Here is a 19,828-nt window from a genome sequence, read left to right on the forward strand (position 1 = left end):
CACACACACACACACACATAACAGAAGACACACTCACAAGTGAATTGTGAAATGTCAGCAGTGGAGCTGAAGAGTGAAAGTGAGAGAGGATTTGATGTCTTTGTGTTTTTTACGATGTGCTCAAACCACTGAGTAAACTGACCAATCAAATCAAATGAATCTACCAATTAGTGTGATTTATTACACACACACGGGTCAGTGGATGATCGGGTGAGCAGTGAGCCGTGTGTTAATGCTACAGACCACAGTCCTGTCTCCAGCACCGAAGAATTCTGGGTAATGAGATGTCATGTCAACTTACACACGCGTGTGACTTTATTAGGGTAACGTGTGATTAGATGCTGAATCCAGAAGTCAGAATCTCGTACCTTACGGTCAGTGGGCGCACATGAGAAAAACACACAGTCCACTCACGCGCTCTGTATTATAGAGAAGAATGTGAGGAATGTTGTTTTTCATGTGAGATCCGTGTGAGGTTTAAAATACGCTATTGTGCGAGTGAAGAGCAATCCTGTTTATCACCCGTAACTGAATTCACAGAACTCTCCAGTTCACAAACACAAAGACGACACTCATACAAATAACTGCTGGACTGTTCTGAACCGTTACCAGGATGCTGTCATGCGGTTGCTATGGTGTGTTAGGTGTAATGTAAACCGAGCACAAGTGTCAATTATATTCTGGTCTGGAGATATCTCATTCATTAAAAATACAGAATATATTTATCATCATCATTTGAATATCACATCTCTCTTCCACACGTCACAGCAGTAGTAATAGCAGAGACTCTCATCAGATTTATCATCAGACGAAATGAAGAAATCTTCACAGCACACTGAACTGAAAAACATGTGAAATATCACTGCTCGTGAATCAAAGACACTGCACAGATTTGACGGCTTATATCTCTGAAATGTAAAAAATGTATAAGGATCCATTTTGGGAAACAGCAGTCGGTCATGTTGAATAGAAGCTGAGCTGTTTTTATGTAAAATACCACACAGAAATAACCTGAAATAAGAAACAATTAACATCTATAAAACTGGGAATGAATCAAAATAATGATCATTATTAGAAACTAAATCTTAATTCAGATTTAAAATGAGATTTATAGTTGGTAGTGTTTGTGTGCATCATTATTCATATTGCTTACAGTTATTGTTCTGAATACAGGGCTAACATAGCTAACTAAAACTATTAAAATATTTCCGTTAAAGGTCCAGTGTGTAATTTTATAGGAGGATCTATAGACAGAAATGCAATATAATACACATAACTATGTGTTCAGAGGTGAAAAATATACCGTACATAATGAAGCGTTAAGTTTTTATTTCTACATACACCACAGGTCCTCTTACATGGAATTCGCCATGTTGTTTCTACAGTAGCCTTAAATGGACAAACTGCTCTACAGAACGCGTTTCGTAAATACGTTATCTTCTTCGGCAAAGAAGCGAAAGACGACGACATCTTTGTCCTGTGTCAGCCACCGTTGTGCGTCAAAAGGGAGGGGAGGAATGAGCCGTTGGTTGCAATTCGTAACCTCACCGCTAAATTTCATACATTGGACCTTTAAATGAAATCAAATAAAACATGCTGAAATGTTATTATAAAAGAAATAAATGTTGCCTTTAATGCCTTGGCAATAAACTGAAAGATGTGCCACTTACTGGAAATAAAAACCAAACTAAAACTGAAAAATAAAGTAAATAAGCAAATTGCTAAAAAATATAGCAAAACATGAACAATAAAATACAAATAAAAGCTTATTCAAAATAAGAATAAAAGTACAATCGTGTTAAACATCACCCCGCAGTGTTCGTGCTACACACATGAATGACTCTCACATCATGTGATATTAGTTTAAAATCTCATAAGCTTACAATGAAAGAGGACTACTCCTTACCAGAATAACAAACTGCCTAGCAACACCCTAGCAACCATTCAGTATACAGAAACAGGTTTGCCAATGCTGGAAATGTAATCAGGTTCACTTCAGAGTAGATGTGTCTCTACCGCCCTACACTGGACTTCAGTGCGATTCATTAGCCAAAACCAGAGAAAAACTAGATGAATCTGACTGATTATATTTCATTTAAAAATGTCTGTGATAATATAGTCATCGTGAAATATAATCATCCTTTGGCCATGATAACGTGCAGTGAAAGTCTGATATTGTCAGTGTTGTGTTGGTATGTTCTGTTCAGTCAAGCACACGCATTCTCTTCATCATGAATACCGTGTTTTTACTCCGTGTGAAGACGACGAAGACTCGTGAAGGTCCTTGAATTCATGATGGTCAAACCATTGATTGTGAGACGCTACTACCCCGTCTGAATACCATCCCACTATCCCATTATGCGAAACACACCAACATCACCACCATCGCTATGGCAACACACATCCAGCAAAACAGACATACATTCGGTGTGTCTGCCAGCGGAAGAACACACACTCGGCATCTTTCTTCTGTTTCAACATCACGTTTAAAGTCATTTACTCGTGTCATATGCTGTTATTTTAACATCACTGTCTATAAACAGAAGTTTATTAGTCGACAACAGTTTATAAAGTAGTGACTCTTGTCTGTATGAATAGTGATCAAACATCAAAACTGTCAATAAGTCAAGCGCTGAAGTTTGCTCATGTGAGCCCCTGCTGGTCAACTCCGTAACTACATCATCATCTTTCTCCATTGATTCTCTCTTGAGCCATGTATTCTGACAAAATCTTTTTTGCTAATAACGTCAACATTGCACATCTTCTATTATACAGTATTATTATTAAAGATGTTTTGAATGATTTCATTATTTCGTAGGGGTCACCGTACAAAAACCTGCATCACCATCTCTTCAGGAACTGACCTCATCATCATCTGTGAAGTATGTACTTCAGCGTGTGCTAGAAGTAAGCAAACCCTGATGTGTTCTGTAGAAATGTGCATTCAATGTGAATCTGAGCAGCACGCACACACGAGAGGAGAAATGAGGAGCAGATCCATTAGAGACCGCCGCGTCTCCTTCACAAGCTCTCTGCCATTTTTAACGTCTTCAGCCGCATTAATTATTTACGCCGGCCAATTAGGCCTACACGTCTCCACCCCCTTAAGACCAACAAATCCCACGGGTGGCATCTCAAACCCCGACGCCACAACAAACACACAGCCTCCCCGTGACAAACGCACCAATGATTTCAAATGGTTCCGCAAACATGCGCTGACTTTAATAAGAGAAATGATAAAAGTGACAGGTGACATCATGAATTATTAAGTAGAATCTTGAATCAGAGGTCCTCCGAGTGCTGTGGATGTGAATCTCATCTCCCCGAGTCGCTGTAGCGGATCTATTAGTGTGTCCGGCTTCTCGCCAGCATCCGAAAGCAATTACAACAAATACATGAAGTCAATTACAGTAAACCTGGAGTGATGGTGTCACAGTCTCACGACTCATCTTTACAAATATATTTAACCGCATTTCAGTTTCAGGAATGTTAAAAGGAGACAAGAGTGTTGAAAACTGACTTCTGTAGTGAGGATGATTTCCTTAGCTATCTAAACATCCCCTAAATACCAAATGTGTCAATTTCTTCTGAATGAAGAGAACTGGGTATCAGAGATGTTGGGGCGTCCTGGCGTGCAGGTAATACACCCGGCGGGGCGTTCAAGCATGCGGCGTGCAGCACAGCGCCTCCTCCGAGCGCTCTTCCTCAGCAGCTGGTGAGCCCTGTGACCTCTGACCCCTGCGGTGGAGCACAGCGGGCCCAACTGAGATAATTACCCGGCGAGTCGAGACACGCTGAGATGCACCGCTGTCTCATGAAATATCTGTCATTCTTCGCCAGCTGTATATTTGTAAAAGCAAAGAAAAGGTGCGTACAGCGGTGCAGTTAGAATGAATGTCTGAGGGGTGACACGCTGCAGAAAGTGAAGGGGGTGTCGGGTCATGTGTTAGTGATGTCATTCCTGTGGGCGGAGTCTGGTGCACATTACTGCCTACGGCTACGCCCCTTTCCGTATGTTTCTGTATATTAAAACTTGGTTTACTTGGTCGTGACAGGCGCTGAAATATTGGATTTAAGTCCAATTAGATTATACTGTAAATGTTAGACTTTTGAAATTGTGTGTATTATTAATTCAGTGCAAAGTTCTGCCCCAAAACTTCAACTGTAAGACCATTAACTGATTTGGGCCACAGAATGATGTTAGTCTGACCAAATAATTCAATGCAATCTTCAACAATATTACGTGGGAATGGTTTTATTGACTCATTTGTGCGAGAAAAGGCAGGCGAGTGTCAGGATTTACCGCTGTGAGAAGTACCATGTGTTTTTATTCATGACACCGCTCCTCTGACAGACGATTCATATTCAACTGTGGCTGAATTCTAGCATAACAAACACATCACACATCATACACAAATAAAAGAAAACACAACAGTGTTAAAGTAATAAAAACATGGAATGTCTGCTAAAAAATAAACCTGTATATGAGTCTTCCTGCAGTGAAACACAAAATAAGATATTTTGAGAAATGTCTTAGTGGTTTTGTGTTCAAACAATAGAAGTCAATGGGGTTCAATTGTTCTTCGAAATATCTTCTCTTGTGTTCTGCAGAAGAAAGAAACTCATACAGGACATAGATGATGGAAGAATTCTTATTTTTGGGTGACCGTCACTCAACTGTCATGTCTAGACATCATAATTACAGCAATAATCCACAAATATTGACATTATCAGCATTGTTTGATACCTGCATCTGATTGGCCGATTAATAGAAATAGTGCCATAGTAATATCGAGAGTCTTGTCATTTATCACAAATTTTTTATCTAATTTGAAAAACAAATTGAATTTTTTTTGAAAAACATTTTGAAAAACATTTTTGTTATATATAGTTGTTCTGGAATTGACAATATTTGTGGTTTAACTGAATCTTCTGTATTTAAATGAATAAAAGTTTAAAAGTTCTGTTAGTTAAAAAAAAATGTAAATGAAGAATGATAAACCCTAAGAGAGAACTTCCAAAAGCAACAAAATTGAAAAAACAAAACATTGAAATCTTATATGTGTTGATGCAGTTCAACTATAGTGAAAGTGAAAGTGACCTATTAGTCAGATATGGTGACCCATACCCGAAATGTGACCTCTGCATTTAACCCATCCAGAGAGTAGTGAACACACGCACACAAGTGGTGACCACACGTACTCCCTGAGCAGTGGGCAGCTATCACTGCAGCGCCCGGGGAGCAAGTGTAGGTCAGGTGCCTTGCTCAAGGGCTCCTCAGTCGTTACCCGCCGGCCCTGAGGATCAAACCGGCAACCTTCTGGTCACGAGTCCCACTCTCTAACCATTAGGCCACAACTGCCCCCCCATATATAGGACTTGAATTGTTGAATTGTAACAACGGGTGTCCATAACAACACCTTGGCAACCATCCAGAACACTGACGCTGAGTTTCGAAATCGCACACTATGACAGTACGTACTGATTTAAATGAAGTATCGACCGTTAAAACAGTACGTTCTATATAGTGGGGGTACTATGAATAGTAATAATATGTTTTATTGTGACCCGTATGCTCTTTGACCTATGATTTATTAACATCAACCTGTATCTAGGCGTCGCTACAAACATAATTCATTCACGAGAAATCCATTCATCTGTACTTACATTTTAAAAAACGGACACCCGCTTTGAAGCTTTCCAGTATATTTATTTGATTATTGTTTGAAATGTGACTGTTGCTCAGCTCCCGTGGCATCATGGGATAGATAAGTGTCCATCCCATGAACACTCACAAATCTCGGCGGAAGCAGTAGACCATCCGGGTATTTCTCATCTACTGTTTTGTTCATAGGGAGGTTTCGGGCATACTACTCGTGACTCATACACTCATTTTCACCTACTATATAGTATGGAAGTAGGCGATTTCGGACGCACGGTGCTTAAAACAAGGAGCTTGTACTTTATTTCTTTCGAAAATGTGAAAATCAAGTTCTTTAATGATGATGCGTGAGGGATAATCCACAGCTACCCGTGCGTTAAAGGATTTTAATGCACTTCACGTCGGGTGGTCCTTGGCCTCCACGTCGTGCATTAAAACCCTTTAACGCACGGCTAGCTGTGGATTATCCCGCTTATACCATGGTCATTTGCCAAGTTCATTTTAGATCAAACAGGTGAAAATTTCTTATTATTTCCGTCAGTTAATTTTAAATGTAATCAAAGTGACTGGAGCTACCCGTGCGTTACAGGGTTTTATCGCACACCTTCCAGCCAATTAGAATCCAGTATTCAAACAGACCATGGTATATATAAAGATGCTTAACAGATAAGAGACGGGTGAGGTCTGATGTACACTCAAGAGTGACCAGCACATGCGGCGGCTTTTATCATCTCATCAATAACCCAGGGTAAGTATGAAGCCCGAGGGGTACAGAGAGCGAGATGTGTTTTATAGATGTCGTATTGTACACGGCTCTGTTTTACAGCTCTGAAGATCGATGCGCGTTTGACACTGGTGCCGTGTGTATTATACACCCTTGGGAAGATCAATAAATGAGAGGTCTGTTAGTCATACACCAGCACCAACCCTTCCACTACATCACACACGAAAAACTGTTCCCATTTTTCTGCTTTCAAGTCTTTTCACACACAGAAATACTCTGGTATCTTTCAAAACATGGTGAAACTTGAAAATCACCCCTCAGCTCCAGCTGTTAACCAGCTCAGTTCATTTTATTTCCTATTTTAATAGCGCACTATATTGGCTACAGAGGGAAACTGGTATCTAGGCAGCCGAAGAGTGATCAATCCTGTATGGAGACGTCACTACACGCTTCGGGACAACCGTGCTGAAAATTCCTGTCCAAGAACGGTTTGTAAGCATGCCGTGCCGAACCAGGCTCACGTGGAAACATGACCGTTACCATTTCAGACCGAGCTTAGAACGATTCGGCGCGATGGTGGAAAAGTGCTAACTGTGCACGTTGTTTTGTCTGATTGTGCATGCGCAGCTCCTTCCGCCACTCAATTACAAAATTACATTTGAAGAGTTTGGTTCCAAAACGAGATAATGCTGTTTTAAAAAAAATCAAAAATCATGTTTTTTTATTGTGCATTCGAATTAGTATCAGTCAAACTGCAGTTGGTTTGTTTTGATGTAAGCCATAATCACTCAAAAAATACAGCTAACTAACACAATAAAAACATGAGAACATAATAAAAACAAATTTTTGAAAACTGAGTTATCTCATTTTGGAACCAAACTCTTCATTTGTCCCATATTATCATTAACATACATACTGACTTCAACCCGCACCACTAAATCAATAGACTGCTATTGTTATGCGAGTACGAGGGTTAGATCATTTAGCGTACAGGTCATTTCAAGAGTTATAAAGTGATTTAGTTTATATTATTTTAAATATTTATTTTCATGCATTTTAAATGTTTAAAAATGTGGAAAGCACTCGTTGCATCACATCCTCTCCTGGCTGCATTAATATTAGTAAAATAGGGGCTTTATGGAGTGTGTGCATACTATACATGATTATAAGTATGACAGTCAACATTTTAAAGTCACCGTGCAATTAGAAATGATCATACTGATTTTCTTACACAGCGTTGCAGTGATTATTACAAATGATTTATCCATACACATCAATATTTTTGTAAAATTCATTAGCAGATGTGAGCTTTAATCAAAAACATAAAGCTCCGCTTCCCGTCTAAACAACGAGTCTTCTCTTCATGACGTAACGCCTGAAAAAGAGGCAGGACTATACTGACTGTCCAGTGGTGTATCAGGCCAACTTACAACCATCCAATCAATAAGAAGAGGGCAACATGAAGTCCCGCCCTACTTTTTTCCCCCAAATTTCAGAAGCTGTTTCACTCGGATGTACGTCACGATACGGAAAAGAAGACAATCGCAACTTCCGTTTCATGGTGACTTTAATATTTCATCAATTTAGGAAAATGAACAAGTGTCTTAGCCCTCAACGGAATGTTATTGATAGTGTGCAGGGTGACCATACGTGCCATTTTTCCCAGACACATCCTGGCCAGGATTCCGGCTGCGTCCACCACATACGTCATCGAGCTTTATTATTTCAGGTTTCATTTCAGAAAAGCAACAGTTACAGTGTATTTCAAGGTAAGAATGAAACTACAATGACTATACGTCTTAAGATAAATGTTCATTTTACAAAGTTTTTTTTTTACTGACATGTGAGAACCTCAATGGCGTATGTGGTGGACAAACGTGACCTCCAGAGGACGCACCTACAATCCTGGCTGGGAAAAATGTCACGTATGGTCACCCTGCTAATAGTGTAAAAAACATCAACTTCGAAGCGCATGTGATCGACGGACTAGCATTACTCAACATCACTTACTACCTTACAACAATGATGGTAAAATAGTTCAAAAATACTTGGAACAGGAATCTGAAAATTTCTTATGATACCCAACCCTATGGATATTTCTCTTAAACAAACGCATGGATTCGCGTCACAAGACCTTTGTTAAGACCACATAGCCGTGTCCAGCAGTTCTTTGATCGATGGATGCACTATTTGGAGCTTCAAATAATCCACACCCGTTCATTCCCATTCTAACGCTTGGAAGTAAAATGATACGTGGTATTATAACTCCAACTGCATTATTCTTCCAGAAGAAAACCATATTCAGTTAGGATGCCTTGAGGGGGAGTAAAACGAGGGGAAATTTGGATTTGGTAGTGAAATATCCCTTTAATAAACACTGGTAGTATCACATGCATGCTGACGATTTCTATGATCTAACGTTCATTACACGAGTACTGTAAGTGTACTACGGTACTGTACTGTAAGATGGTAATACTGAGTACAGTATGGTACAGTACCATGGTATTAGTACGCATGTCCAATAATACCCATAATAGTAACATAATAACAAATCCAAAGCGTTCTGAAGGTACCAGAGTGCGTTTGAGAGAGTTTCCTTAAGAAGCACATCCAGAACATTCAGAATCATGCAAACATCAGTCAGATGTGTTTTTGTTGTCATGTATGTTTGTGTGTCAGTGTTGTCGTGTGTGTGAAGTTGAGAGGTCCGCAGAGTCTGATGTCTGATTTATGACTCAGGCTTCCGCCACAAACACACACGCAGAGACACACACAAATACACACACGCACGCACGCACGCACACACACTCACTCACGACACCGAACTCGCCGATCCGCACAAACATGACGTTTCGCAGAGTTTGACTCACATGTCACTGACTGATGCTGCAGGTGTCAATCACAGATGTGGACTCTTCATCATCATCCTCATCGAACCCGCAGCCGCTTCTAATCGCGCGTCATTCGAGAAGAAACATCGATGCATCACCTCCTCAAGTCTGCTCAGTGTGCACGCGTCTTCTGCGCGCTCTCGAGTGATGCTCTGGCTGCCGAAGCGTTTCCAGCCCGGCGGCGGCGCGCGCGCGCGCTGATCAGGGTCCTAGAGCCCGGCTCGCCGCGACAACAGGTTGCGGCACAGCAGCTTCAGTGGTCCTGCGTCCGAAACCGCTTAAATACAACTATGGAGGACACTTTCAAAAAATGTAATTAGTGGAAATAACACAAAATTAATTTAAACGGTAAGCTATAGGCCTACCTAGGGTACTTGTTTAACAAAAGCTCATTTATGATTCCCACGGCTGTTGTTAGTCACGACTCGTGAGGATTCACTCATACTACTGTAGTATAAAACCTACGGGCCAGAAAAAAGATACTTCTTTACGTCACATGGTTGCTAGAAATGTAGAAAACATATTGTTACTTTTTGCTTGTCAAATTGATACATGGCTGCTTGCCATGTTTTATAAATAAAACATGAATATTGTCAGTTTATAGGCCTATTTGTTTAATATTTGTGTACAGAGAGAGAGTCGGGGTTACATAAGAAACAGTATTATTGTTTTGTCTTGTTATAGAAAAAATCTGAATGTTATTGACATAGATCATCATAGACATCCATGTAATAACAGTGAATAATGACTTACATTTAATCAGTTGTTTGATGTAAATGGGGTCAGATGAAACCTTTAGTTTCAGCTCTTGAGAACAATGAACTCTTTGTGTTGGTCTACTTTACAAATCTCGTTTGACAGCCGTGCTGACCCGCAACAACAACATTACATAACTGCTTGATTTTTACATTACTTTTCAAAGGTGCGCACTCTATCAGATTATACAATGTTAAAGCCACATGTATATATCCAAAAACAAACTAAAGGTTCTTTTTTTACTCTTTTGTTGATGAATTTAGACTGTGTATGGTTTCAGAAGGTTCAGACGGAGACTGAAAAGGAACTTTCCAAGGTTTCTGACTGATTTAAACTAAACTTCAACATCGCAGTCATCACGTTCACTTCAACACATTCATCCTTTGCCCTTGTGATTTAGAATCGGTGACTCATTCTTTATTCAGGCAAATTAAAAGGAACTCTTGCATGAGGTCAAAAGCAGACACCCGTTCTGGAACCTGTGCCACCTGTTGTCATGGATACACCAGATTCCTGTGTGAACACTGTGACAAGTTCACTGTGAAGACTACATGCAGGCAGGCGGTATTTTAATATGTCTAAAAATACTTGTTAATGGATATTCTGGATGTACACACCTGTGATCACTCTGAAATGTGTTCACATCACATCGGTAATGCAGTCTCCATGGAAACCTGGTGACAGAGAGATTTTAATTGTTTATCAAATGCCAATTAAACGGCAAAGAAAGTGATTTTACATTTAGCTTGGTTATATGTCTATTCTTTTAGTGTTTGGTTTAACTTTTTTTAGATTGTAACAGATGAAATTTGACAATGACTCCAAACCAAAGCATTTCTCATACATACAAACAGTTTTTTTTTTTCATTTCAAGTGTTAAAGTATAAATGCTTACAAAATGCCCTGATGAATGCACTTCACATTCAAGGAGGAAAATATTCCGCTCAATAATTTCTAAAACCCATACGTATGTGAATACTTTTCTTCTCTCATCCATAAATAACTTTATTCACTCACTCGTTCGTTTATTAATTATTTAATATGAACATTAATGTGTATTTATTACAGATAACCATGGATAATGATTTTATGTTACTCCAGGGAAACCAGTATAAGCGTACAGCCTTCTGATGGTGAATATGGGAAGTGCACCTGATCACGTGACTGTGACGAGACCTCACGTGACTTTAACAGTCACATGACGAGCAGAAGACGCCGCAGACAGGAAGAAACAGCAAACACATTTATATTCATCAGGTAATAATGACTTCATTTATACGTGGATAACTTCATAACGACATTTGCACTCCAAGCGTTTTATTGATGTATATTTTATGACAGTTGCTGTAGTGTTTCTACAGATAACAGCTCGTGCAATGCGTGATCGGATATTCGTCTCTGATCGGAGTGAAATATACTATATAATCGGAGTGAATACACTATATTTGTTTTTTTGCGGCTTTCGTTGATATTTACAGTTTTAATATAATATACAAATAAAAATATTGCAAAATTTCAGAATGCATGTTAAAGTGTAAACTTGCCTGTGTCGATGGATATGTATAAGATTAAAGATAATGTACTGTACAGTATGTAGATGACGTGTTCTGTATGTGCAGTATATGTACTGTGTGTAGTAGGTGACATCACGTGTTGTTTTGTGTGTTTGTGTGCAGATGTGATCATGTCGTCAGCAGTGGAGAGAACAGATGATCTGGTGAGAGAATATCTGATGTATCGAGGCTTCACCAGCACACTGAAACATCTCGACTCAGAAATCAAAGCCGATAAGGAGAAGGGTTTCCGAGTATGTCTATATATTATTCTCTCTACTTCAGATTTGTAAATTTAGAGTTTAATGACAGTTCAGTGGCAGTTTATATAATTGTATTTAAATGTCTAAACATAATGTATGATGAGGTACACACAGCTTGGTTTTATTACAAATACTGTGCTGTTTAAATCGAAAATTACTTCAGTAATAAAAAATAATTATTAGGCTAATCGAATACGTTGATTTAATCCTCCATATTTTGTGGGATTATGTATTTTACTTATTTTAACTAGATTAGATAAGCGATGGATAAAAACATGGATGTACTCATTACTGACGTGTAGTGAGGCCAAACGGACCCGAGAAACGTTCCCTCTAATGTTAGTTTCTGGTTCCCAGAAAGTTTTTTAAAGTTTTGTTTTTGGTTATCTTTACGGAAATAAAACGTTAGTTTTTGGTACCTAGAACTTTATGGGAACCAGAAACTAATGTTCTATTTCCGTAAAGAAAATTTTCCTGGAGAACCTAAAACGAACCTTAGAAAATAACGTTCCGGGATCAAAACACTAACGTTGGGAGAACGTTCTGGGAACCAAAAACTAACGTTAGGGGAATGTCCTGGGAACCAAAAATGGTTTGCTGGATAACATAACATTGCGGAGAGATGAAGTCCTAGATGTCTTTGTTTCGTTACAGGTTGATAAAATAATCGATCAGCTCCAGCATTTCATTCAGAACTTTGATCTGGTGGGTTTGCGGGATTACTGGAGTTATTTAGACCGCAGACTTTTCTCCAGACTCGAGGATGTTTATAGACCCACAGTGAGCAAACTTAGGACCAGTCTGTACCGCTTCTACATCATTTACACCGTTCAGGTACCAGTCTGTCAGCCTTCCTACTGACCCTAAAATCAAGGTTGTTGTCTTTTCATACAGTCGGTGCCGAATAGACGTCACATGTCTCTTTTCTCTGCAGAAGAACCCTGAGAAGACGCAGGAGTTTTTCCAGAAGCAGGCTCTGGAGCTGCAGGGTCAGGCCGAGTGGCGCGATTGGTTTGTGCTGCCGTTCATCCCCGCCCCCGAGCAGAACCCCACCTTCTCTCCGTACTTCTCTCGGCAGTGGGCCGACACCTTCCTGGTGTCCCTGCACAACTTCCTGAGCGTTCTGTTCCAGTGCATGCATATCCAAACACAGCTCCATCTGGAGATCATCACCTGATGATCGCCACTCTCAAAACCTGAGAAATCTATTGAGAAAGCTTTTTAAGAACGTACACAAATCGTGTTCATGAACGAGTAAAGGAATGGAATAAAATAAGTTATCGCAGAATAAATCTCGACAGGGTGAGCAGGTCTCGTATCAAACTGTAGAGGTTTATTTCGTGATAATGTGTGTCTGGCTGTACTTTATCCCGCTTATTACACGAGTAAATAAGCTCTTTTAGTGAAGAAATGTTGAATGTGAGCGTGGTGTTATTGAGATCTTTAACAGATGTTCACCTCAGCCTGTCCTGTTGAGTTACGACGCTGAAGTTCAGAGAATCACATGTGTTCAGGAGGAGAACGAACAGCTCCGTCAGATGGTGAGGCGATGAATCTCTCAGGATCTCACTGGTCTGTGACATGTTGTGTGATGTTTGTCTGACAGCTCTGTTTGTTCTCCAGTTGTTTGCTCTGCAGGGAGAATCACGAGTGAAGAAAGACGAGGAGATGATGGTTCATCACAAACTGCCCCCTTACTTTCAGCACATGGACCGACTCGGCGATACTGAGCTGTGAGGAGACTTTAGGACTGGAATGATCCATTTTCATATAAAAACCCTTTGTATTGACGGTTTCATCTATACAACATAAACAAACGTTACTGCGCATGCGCACTTTTGTGACCCCCCAACTGAACTTCTGGTACACATTCACAAAATTATGTCTGATATGCTCGAAAGAAACCGAGAAGAAGCGTTACTTGGCTAAACTTGACTCTCCATTATTTTTTATTTAGACATCAAGCTCAACCGCTAGATGTCAGTGTACCATACGCTCTCTTTAAATGCGACCGAACTACGTACAGGACCCATTCAACTTGTTTATTTAATAAAATGAACGTACAACAAAATTCAACAAATCAGTTATTTAATACAATTATTATACAGTAAAATAATAGTACAAATTAATATGAACATAAATTAAATCAAATATAAACAGTTATATTATTACACACTAGCCAAACACAAACCGGAAGTTAACTGGTGGTCAGGCGCGCGCGCGTCCGATGAAACGGTCTATATAGTGTATATACTGTATATAGAGAGTGCTGTTATTAACTTATGATGATGCTACTGACAGAATTTTGCTAGTGAATAAAACCAAAGTTGAAATGTAATTTGCTCTTGTTTCATTTGCTGGTGTCTGTGATCTTTTGTTCATCGCTGCAGTCATCTCACCATCCATGCGTTTGATTTGGGAAGGACCTAGAGCGTAAAAACATGGAATCAAAGTTTCAGGAGATTTATTTGAAGTGTTCGTGAAATCCATGTGCGATTCATCAGCTCAACACAAGATCTCTTTGTCTAAAGTAAAAGTGAACGGCAGTGGAAGTGAAGTGAGCGTGATGATAAGGGAGCGTGTGTGAGTGTCGTTTCATCTGTTTTCTCACAGAGATCTCGTGTCCAGTCAGCGTAATGTCAACATGACCACGCCCTCCAGAAACTTCTTCTCCACCTTCCTCCCTCAGGCCAGACGGCCACCTGGTAAGGCGTCCCCGGCACCGCAGTCGTCCCCCACACAGGCGTCTCTGGGCAGGAAGGACCCAGGCGCTCAGGTGTGTATGCCGGTTACCATGGAAACGAGAGGATGAAAATCAGTGTTTCCTCCTTTATTGAGAGCTGCTTTTCTGCTTTTCAGTCTGTGAAAGTGAAAGATCCTCTCCCTGCTAAAGACTCAAAGATGGCCACCGTTACCACGGTGACGGCAGAGTCGGCCACGGGTCATCCCAGACAGAGACGACATCACGACCACGAGAAGCAACGAAAAGAGCTGTTCTCCAAACTCCCAACGCAGGTCACACACAGACAACACCCTCTCTGTGTCTCTCAGTCTGTCTCTTCAAACATCTTCATTGTTGCTCTGCAGTCATCAGGTTTTTCCCATGGTTGCTTCACTCTTCTTCATTCTCTAACTTGCTGTTGTTGTGTTGTTGTCTCCACAGAGTTCGGAGAAGAGAGCCGACGGTTCAGATCCAGACGCTCAGACTGAAGCTCTCACTGATCAGACAGACTCCGCCAATCAGATGCAAGGATGTGAGGTGGGCGGAGCAGGGGCGGAGCAGCCCTTCATTAAACTGAGTCAGGAGGAGTATGGAGAACATCACTCATCCATAATGCACTGCAGGTGACCGTGAACGCCTCTAGAAACATGTGTCATGTCTGTTCGTGAGCGTTCTCAGTCTCGTGTTTGTGTGTGTTCAGGGTGGACTGCTCGGGCAGGCGTGTGGCCAGTTTGGATGTAGATGGCGTGGTGAAGGTTTGGGCCTTCAATCCCATCATGCAAACCAAAGCCACCATCATGTCTAAATCTCCACTGCTGTCTCTGGAGTGGGCTGCTAAACCGGACAGACTGGTGAATCATCATCATCAGTTGTCCTTCATCTGCACACGCACATTATTTCATTGCTTGATGTTGTCATTTTACTCCTACAGCTGTTGCTAGGCAGCGGCGTCGGCACGGTGAGACTTTATGACACGGATGCGAAGAAGAGCCTGTATGAGATGTCTGTGGACGATGCCCACCCGCGGTTAGTTCTCTTGGATTACCCACAATGCACCAGGGCTCTCAACAAACCAATCAGTCAATATACAAACATGTTGATACATTCAAGACAGTCTTGTGACACTGTGGGAGAAACCACATCCCATGATGCATTGCTCTTAACTTTTAGTTGTCAGTGTTCTGTACTTAAGAGCGTGTGTGTGTGTATGTTCAGGATCCTGTCATTGGCCTGCAGTCCCAATGGAACATCATTCGTGTGTTCTGCCGCCGCTCCGTCTCATCCCACCGCCGTGACTGAGAGTGACACACGAGGCTCCGCCTCTGTTTCAGGTCAACTGCTGCTGTGGGACACAAAGACAGTCAAACAGCAGGTAAGACCAGAAACGCATTCATTCACGTCCAGCTCACGTGTGACTCGTTTCTATGGCAACACTCAGGTGCAGGTTAGGAATAGTTCACCTAAAAATAAAAAAATCTGTGATGTCATCACATACGTTATGTCCATCACAAGACTTTCTCTAGGTCATGTGTTTAGAACGTTGTTGTTTGTGTTGTGTGTGCGTCAGCTGCAGTTTGCGTTGGACCCGGGTCCGGTCGCCATCAACTGCACTGCCTTCAATCACAATGGAAACCTGCTGGTCACCGGAGCGGCCGACGGGATGATACGACTCTTCGGTGAGAAAACTGATGTTCACGGTCCTGTGGTGTGTCTGCTGCACATCTTCATGTTTTCTTGCGTCTGTCTGCAGACATGCAGCGTTACGAGAGCGCGCTGAGCTGGAACGCACACGACGGAGAAGTTTACAGCGTTGAGTTCAGTTCGGATGAGAACACCGTCTTCAGCATCGGAGAGGATGGAAAGGTGACGGCGGCTCTCGTTCTTCTTTCATTCTCTCAATGTTATTGAAGTGTCACAGTATCTATATCGTCACTTGATAAATGACACGGACCAATCGCAAGCAGGAAAAGCATTTTGTCCTGCCTCAAGGCGATTCTGATTGGTCCACCGTTTAAAGTCTCGTCTCAGTGTATGGCTGTGACTAAAGGAATGAGTTTATAGAAAAGTAAAAAGGATTTGATTCTTTGCTTCGTTACTCTTCTTTTGATAGCTCAGATAAAAGTCTTTCATTCTCAGAGGTCATGTTGTGTTTTTGTTGACAGTTTGTTCAGTGGAACATTCACCGCTGCGGAGTGAAACAGTCGGAGTATTCGCTATCCCAGGATGCAGTGGGGCCGTTCGTGCTGTCGGGTTACAGCGGATATAAACAGGTTCAGGTTCCGCACGGGCGACTCTTCGCTTTTGATTCTGAAGGACAGCATGTTCTCACCTGCTCGAGTACTGGAGGAATTATCTACCGGGTAAACACACATTTAGCAACCCATCACACCTGTCATTCAATGATGACGGGAAATAATTTTTGAAAAAAAAAAATGATTTTTTGTTTTATTTACATTTTTGTCATTAATCATCAATATCTGATGTGTTTCTGGATGATGAATGTCATTCGTTTCTGTGTGTTGTGTTCAGCTGAGTCAAGCAGATGTTGGTCTGGAAAGCGTTTTGTCTCTCGGGGGTCATAAAGCGCCGGTGGTGACGGTGGACTGGTGCACGGCGATGGACTGCGGCACGTGTCTCACCGCGTCTATGGACGGCAAGATAAAACTCAACACGCTGCTGGCCCAGAAGCCCTGATCTCAGAACACTATAGACCTCAGAAACTATAATCCAGCCAATCGTCACACAGCACAGAGTCAGGTGACCAGTAGATTCAGAGAATGAACTTTCAGGAATATTACAAACCAAGAACATTTCTAGAGAATGTGATGTCGTATTAAAAAGGCCGTAAAGATTCTGAAAGTCCGATTTTTGACTTATTCTGATCAATTGAATATTGACAAAGTGATCACGTTAATTGATGGAGAATTGTTACACGTCCTGAACAAACAAATAGACCAGACACACAACTGCATTTAGATTGGGTCAGGTGCTTTTTACTGTCTTCATTAGTATTTCTATTCTACAAATATATATATATATCGCTTCATGTTTATTTCTGGACTGAAATATTTTACTCATGGAATATGAAACCAAGTATTAAAATGATGAATTATAGAAATAATTGAAATGAATTTTCTTTGTGCGTTAATAATACATCTCAAGTCACATAATACAAAATTAGACACTGATGTCTAAAAGGGGTTCAAGCTCTATTTAAGGATGATAAGAGAATTCTCTGCTGGTTTTTCTGAAGATCACAGGTTCTAATCGCAGCAGTACATGCGCACGTCATTAAGGGCCGTGTCATCAATCACCCCATGCGGCACATCCACCTTTGTCTCGATCCCACAGATTCCTGTTCCTTCACACTTGTTGCTCACGTCGCCCCAGACGCCCCAGTGCGTTCCCGAGCCCTCCAGCACCTGTCCAGTTCCACTGCAGGTAAACCTGTTAGACATTGAGTGCCGTTGGAATCACAGTGGGTTTCATCTTATGGGCCCGACAGTCTAATCGCTTTCCTGCTTTATAGCTGAACCTGCTTGAGCTGTCTGTATTATAATACAACAACTATTCACATTTTTAGTTTGAGTTTTACGCCCTGTCTGTGTCTTCTGCAGCTTGTAATGGAATATTGTGAAAATCTTGTTCTGTTATAGAGATATTAGTCGACTCGTCACAGAGGAAGTTCTAGTAAATCTCATCACTTGATGTTGTTCGCTGCGGTGTCGTCCCAGTCCCCCTGATACTGTTCAACTCTCAGCTGAAAAGATGTCAAAAAACCACCCGAGCACCATTTAATATCCGTCCATTGACCCCAGCTGAGGACACACACCACAAACAACTTTCACGACATCATTCAGGATCTGTATATTCAGTTAAAATGTCAAACTGTGAAAAGCTGTTTTCAGTATGCCAGAATCCTGCTGTGGCAAGCATCTGAATGCATTTGGCTAATAACATATTCAAATGCCTGCCAACACTAGGCTTTTTAAACAAAAGTCCTGTCTTGTTGAAGTTCTTTTACCTCCCAGCGTCAGACTGAACTGTGGCGTAGTATTCAAACGGGCCAGATGAACTCTTGGATGAGTCGATGCAGTGAAGACGAATCCCATTAAGCCCCGTGGCATCACCAGCCAAAATCCCCTTCCCCTGATGCTGTTCCACCTAAAACATCATCACATCCCTCACACTGTTGTTATTATTATAGAAGAGTATTCTTATTATTATCTGATTAAATTTACACTCTTTTATCTTGATTTAATTATGTCATGACAAATGGATAAAGAAAGGATTTTGCAAAACGATAAAGAAGAGCATTTAGCATATGCTTTTAAAAAGTGATTTGAAATGTGCGTTTAAAATCATTTATTTATTTATATTTTATTGTTTTATTTATCTACACAGATTAAATAAATAGTTTTACATTTGTGTATTTATTTTTAAAAAAGTAAAAAAATGTGTGTTTAATGTTCTATTAAGCTACACTTGAAACACGAAGTAAATAAACAATTTTAAGTATGTCTATTAATTTATTCATTTTAAAAGTGGATACGTTTTTTCATTTTTATGTTTGAATGATCATTTTTAAGCAGCACTCCTGGTCCTCCGTACATGCATCCCGATGATTATCAAATCTAGTGTTCATTTCCCTTTTTTTAATAATGTATAATAATTACAGGAACATTAGGAAAGTTAGAAAAGTGAAATAATCGATTGCTCTTTTAGAGGTTCAACCCCACCTTCAGACTGAAGCCTGCGGCGTAAGTCCCCGCCGGACACAGCTCCTTCTGCCTCCACGAGCCCCAGCGCATGCCGTTGTTCACCTGCAGCAGTGACCGGTACGGCCTGTGATGTTGCGCTCGAACCGTCGAAGCCGTTCACTCGCGCACGAGCCCAAAACAAACAGAAGAGAAATCAACGACAGGCAAATAAACTTCAACATTTCAGAAGCGCTCTGGTTTTAGAGTTTAGAAGTGAGATGCGCATCCGTCTTTCTGCCTCACCGACGCTCTCCACACGAGGCCAGGAGGAGATTTAAACACCTCGGATGCTGTGCTACTGCTGGACAACCGTAACGACGAACTTTTCCCAGTCAGTTGACAACTGCACGTTGTCCAGTAATGCGTTAGTGATGATGTCATTCCTGTGGGTGGAGTCTGCTGAATGTGATGCGTTGTTCTCTACACGAACTCGATGAGACTGTGTGCTTTTTTCATTTTTATTTCCATTCACAGAATCAGATGCAAATGTGTTTATG

General features: G+C 41.0%; 2 protein-coding genes and 1 pseudogene across 2 annotated transcripts in view; 1 reads left to right on the forward strand and 2 right to left on the reverse strand.

Moving 5' to 3' along the window:
- The window catches only part of rab27b (RAB27B, member RAS oncogene family), a 32,225-nt gene extending 22,790 nt beyond the window's left edge, over positions 1-9,435 (reverse strand). The window contains exon 1 of the mRNA XM_057359959.1: positions 9,257-9,435. Coding sequence (XP_057215942.1) covers positions 9,257-9,258 — 2 coding nt within the window. The 5' untranslated portion in view covers positions 9,259-9,435. The remainder of the gene's footprint in view (positions 1-9,256) is intronic.
- Positions 9,436-9,642: 207 nt separating this feature from the next.
- On the reverse strand, positions 9,643-19,662 carry LOC130569957 (vitelline membrane outer layer protein 1 homolog; annotated as a pseudogene).
- On the forward strand, positions 11,186-17,834 carry wdr91 (WD repeat domain 91). The gene is made up of 16 exons (XM_057359953.1): positions 11,186-11,290; positions 11,710-11,840; positions 12,504-12,683; positions 12,784-12,987; positions 13,307-13,390; positions 13,473-13,582; positions 14,463-14,625; positions 14,709-14,864; positions 15,013-15,194; positions 15,272-15,422; positions 15,503-15,597; positions 15,787-15,943; positions 16,139-16,247; positions 16,322-16,434; positions 16,734-16,931; positions 17,101-17,834. Exons 2-16 carry the CDS (start codon positions 11,718-11,720, stop codon positions 17,263-17,265), a joined length of 2,190 nt encoding a protein of 729 aa, XP_057215936.1. The 5' UTR covers positions 11,186-11,290; positions 11,710-11,717; the 3' UTR covers positions 17,266-17,834.
- Positions 19,663-19,828: the final 166 nt, after the last annotated feature.

Source organism: Triplophysa rosa, linkage group LG19, assembly GCF_024868665.1.
Source record: "Triplophysa rosa linkage group LG19, Trosa_1v2, whole genome shotgun sequence".
NCBI classification, from domain to species: domain Eukaryota; kingdom Metazoa; phylum Chordata; class Actinopteri; order Cypriniformes; family Nemacheilidae; genus Triplophysa; species Triplophysa rosa.